Genomic DNA, 2,500 nt, shown 5'->3' on the forward strand with positions numbered 1-2,500 from the left:
TTCAAGGACATTTTAGGGTTTTTTAGGGTTATTTTGGTTAGGTTAGGGTTTGTTTAGGGTTGTTTAAGGGGCGTTGGTTAGGTGACGGGGCTTGTTTCGATAGTTTTTGGGGTTTAAAGGCTGTTTTAGGGGTCCTTGGGGTTGTTTGGTTAGGTTAAGGGTGTTTTTGGGGGTTTTAGGGTCAATTTGGGGGTGTTTAGTTAGGTCAGGGGGTTTTAAAGGTTTTTTTTTTGGGGGTTTAAGGGGTGTTTTGCATTTTCCAGAATGTTTTACGACCTCAAAAACATAAAAAAAAACAGCTAAAAAAAGAATTAAAACTGCCAAAAATTACCCTAAAAACCAAAAATACCCTAGAAACCCCAAAAATACCCTAGAAACCCCAAAAACTACCCCAAAACACAAAAAAAACACCCTAGAAGCTCCAAAAACTACCCTAGAAACCCCAAAAACTACCAAAAAATTCCAAAAACTACCCTAAAAACACCCAATACCACCCCTACACACCTCCCCTAGCCCCTCACCCCCCCTCAGACTCACCAGGGCACAGATTGGGGGGTAGATGAGGCCGTTAAACGAGTCCCTGTTGTTCTGAAGCCACTGTGTTGCCCTGAATGCGTCCTTATTGTATGAACGTAACATTTGCATCCTCTGTCCTGTCACGTCCTGCAATGGGAAGGTGATGGGGTGGTGCTGGCAAGGTGATGGGGTGGTGAAAAACACTTGAAAACACCCCAAAAAACACTCTTACGTGCTGTTATACACGCAAAACATTGAAAAAACTGCCAAAAAACACACTCTTAAACACTCAAAACACCCCCAAAACACACTCAAAACTCCCTAAAACACACTCTTACACACTCAAAACACACCAAAACACCCCAAAACACACTCAAAATTCCCTAAAACATCTCAAAACATCCAAAAAACACACTCAAAACACTGCAAAACACACCCAAAACACATTCAAAACACCCCAAAACACGCTTAAAACACCCCAAAACACACCCAAACACACTCAAAACACCCCAAAACACACACAAACACTCAAAATACCCCAAAACATCTCAAAACATCCCAAAACACACTCAAAACACTGCAAAACACACCCAAACACACTCAAAACATCCCAAAACACATGCAAACACACTCAAAACACCCCAAAACACACACAAACATACTCAAAACACCCCAAAAACCACCCAAACACACTCAAAACACCCCAAAACACCTCAAAACCACCCCAAAACACCCAAAAAATACACCCAAACATCCATAAACACATCCAAACACACTGAAAACGCCAGAAAACACACCCCAAAACCGTCAAAACACCCCAAAACACATTCAAACACACTCAAAACACCCCAAAACACCACTCGCACCCACTTCAAGCACCGTAACACACCCGCACCCATCGTAACACACCTGCAAAATCAACAATTCTTTTTTATGAGCCTGTATAAGCCCCTTCTTTTGCTCCATGGCCCGGCCGACCTCTGCTGTCTCACCCTGCAGGTGCACAATCTTCTGTGACGACTTGTGGATCTTGTCTGTCAGTTCCTTGAGTCTTTGAGCCACCTCCTTCTCTGTGGGGGTGATGGGAGATGCGTCAGGGGTGCGTCATGGGTGTGTGGGGAGATCTGTGTGTTTTTTGGGTGTTTTTTTGGGTGTTTTTTGGGTGTTTTTGGGTTCCTTGTGTGTGTTTGTGTGTTTCTTGGTACTTTTGGGGGTGTTGTGTAGAGTTTTTTGGGTGTTTTTGGGTTCCTTGTGTGTGTTTGTGTGTTTCTTGGTACTTTTGGGAGTGTTGTGTAGTGTTTTTTGGGTGTTTTGGGGTTGTTTTCAAGGTTTTTGTGTGTTTTGAGTGTTTTGTGGATGTTTTAAAGGGTTCTGTGTGTTTGTCTGGGTGTTTTAACGGTTTTTTGTGCGTTTTGGGGTTTATAAGTGTGTTCTGAGGTGTGTGTGTATGTGTGTGTGTGTGTGTGTGTGTGTGTGAGTGTGATGTTTGTGTTTTTTTTTCGGTTAACACACCCCAAACTACCCTAAATTATCTCAAAACACCCCAAAATTACCCTAAACATCCCCAAAACCTAACAAAATTACCCTAAAATGCCCCCAGAACTTCACAAAGCCCTAATAATCCCCACAGAAGTATTATAAAACACCCCCAAAACTACCCTGAACTTGCTAAAAAAACACCCCTAAAAAACCTACATAAATTACCCTAGAACACCCAAGAAATTCCCCAAAACCACCCAAAATACCCCAAAAAACTACCCTAAAAATCCCCAAAAATTACCCTAAACACCCTAAATACCTAACAAAATTACCCTAAAAAACCCCCCAAAACACCAGAACTTCACAAAATTACCCTAAACGTCCCAAAAACTACCCTAAACGTCCCAAAAACTACCCTAAACGCCCGAAAACTACCCTAAACGTCCCCGAAACTGCCCGAACACCCCCAGACACACACCATTCATCTCCGGAAGGTTCTGCAGCT

At 42.6% G+C, this 2,500-nt stretch overlaps 1 protein-coding gene across 1 annotated transcript in view; it reads right to left on the reverse strand.

Annotated features, from left to right (window-relative positions):
* LOC135095602 (structural maintenance of chromosomes protein 5-like) overlaps nt 1–2,500 on the reverse strand; it is an 18,823-nt gene that overhangs the window by 8,406 nt on the left and 7,917 nt on the right. Inside the window, 3 exon segments of the mRNA XM_063996528.1 lie at nt 538–663; nt 1,426–1,586; nt 2,474–2,500. The exon segment at nt 2,474–2,500 is cut by the window's right edge and continues 175 nt beyond it. Of these exon segments, the coding sequence (XP_063852598.1) occupies nt 538–663; nt 1,426–1,586; nt 2,474–2,500 (314 nt within the window).

Source organism: Scylla paramamosain, chromosome 49 (assembly GCF_035594125.1).
Source record: "Scylla paramamosain isolate STU-SP2022 chromosome 49, ASM3559412v1, whole genome shotgun sequence".
Classification (NCBI taxonomy): domain Eukaryota; kingdom Metazoa; phylum Arthropoda; class Malacostraca; order Decapoda; family Portunidae; genus Scylla; species Scylla paramamosain.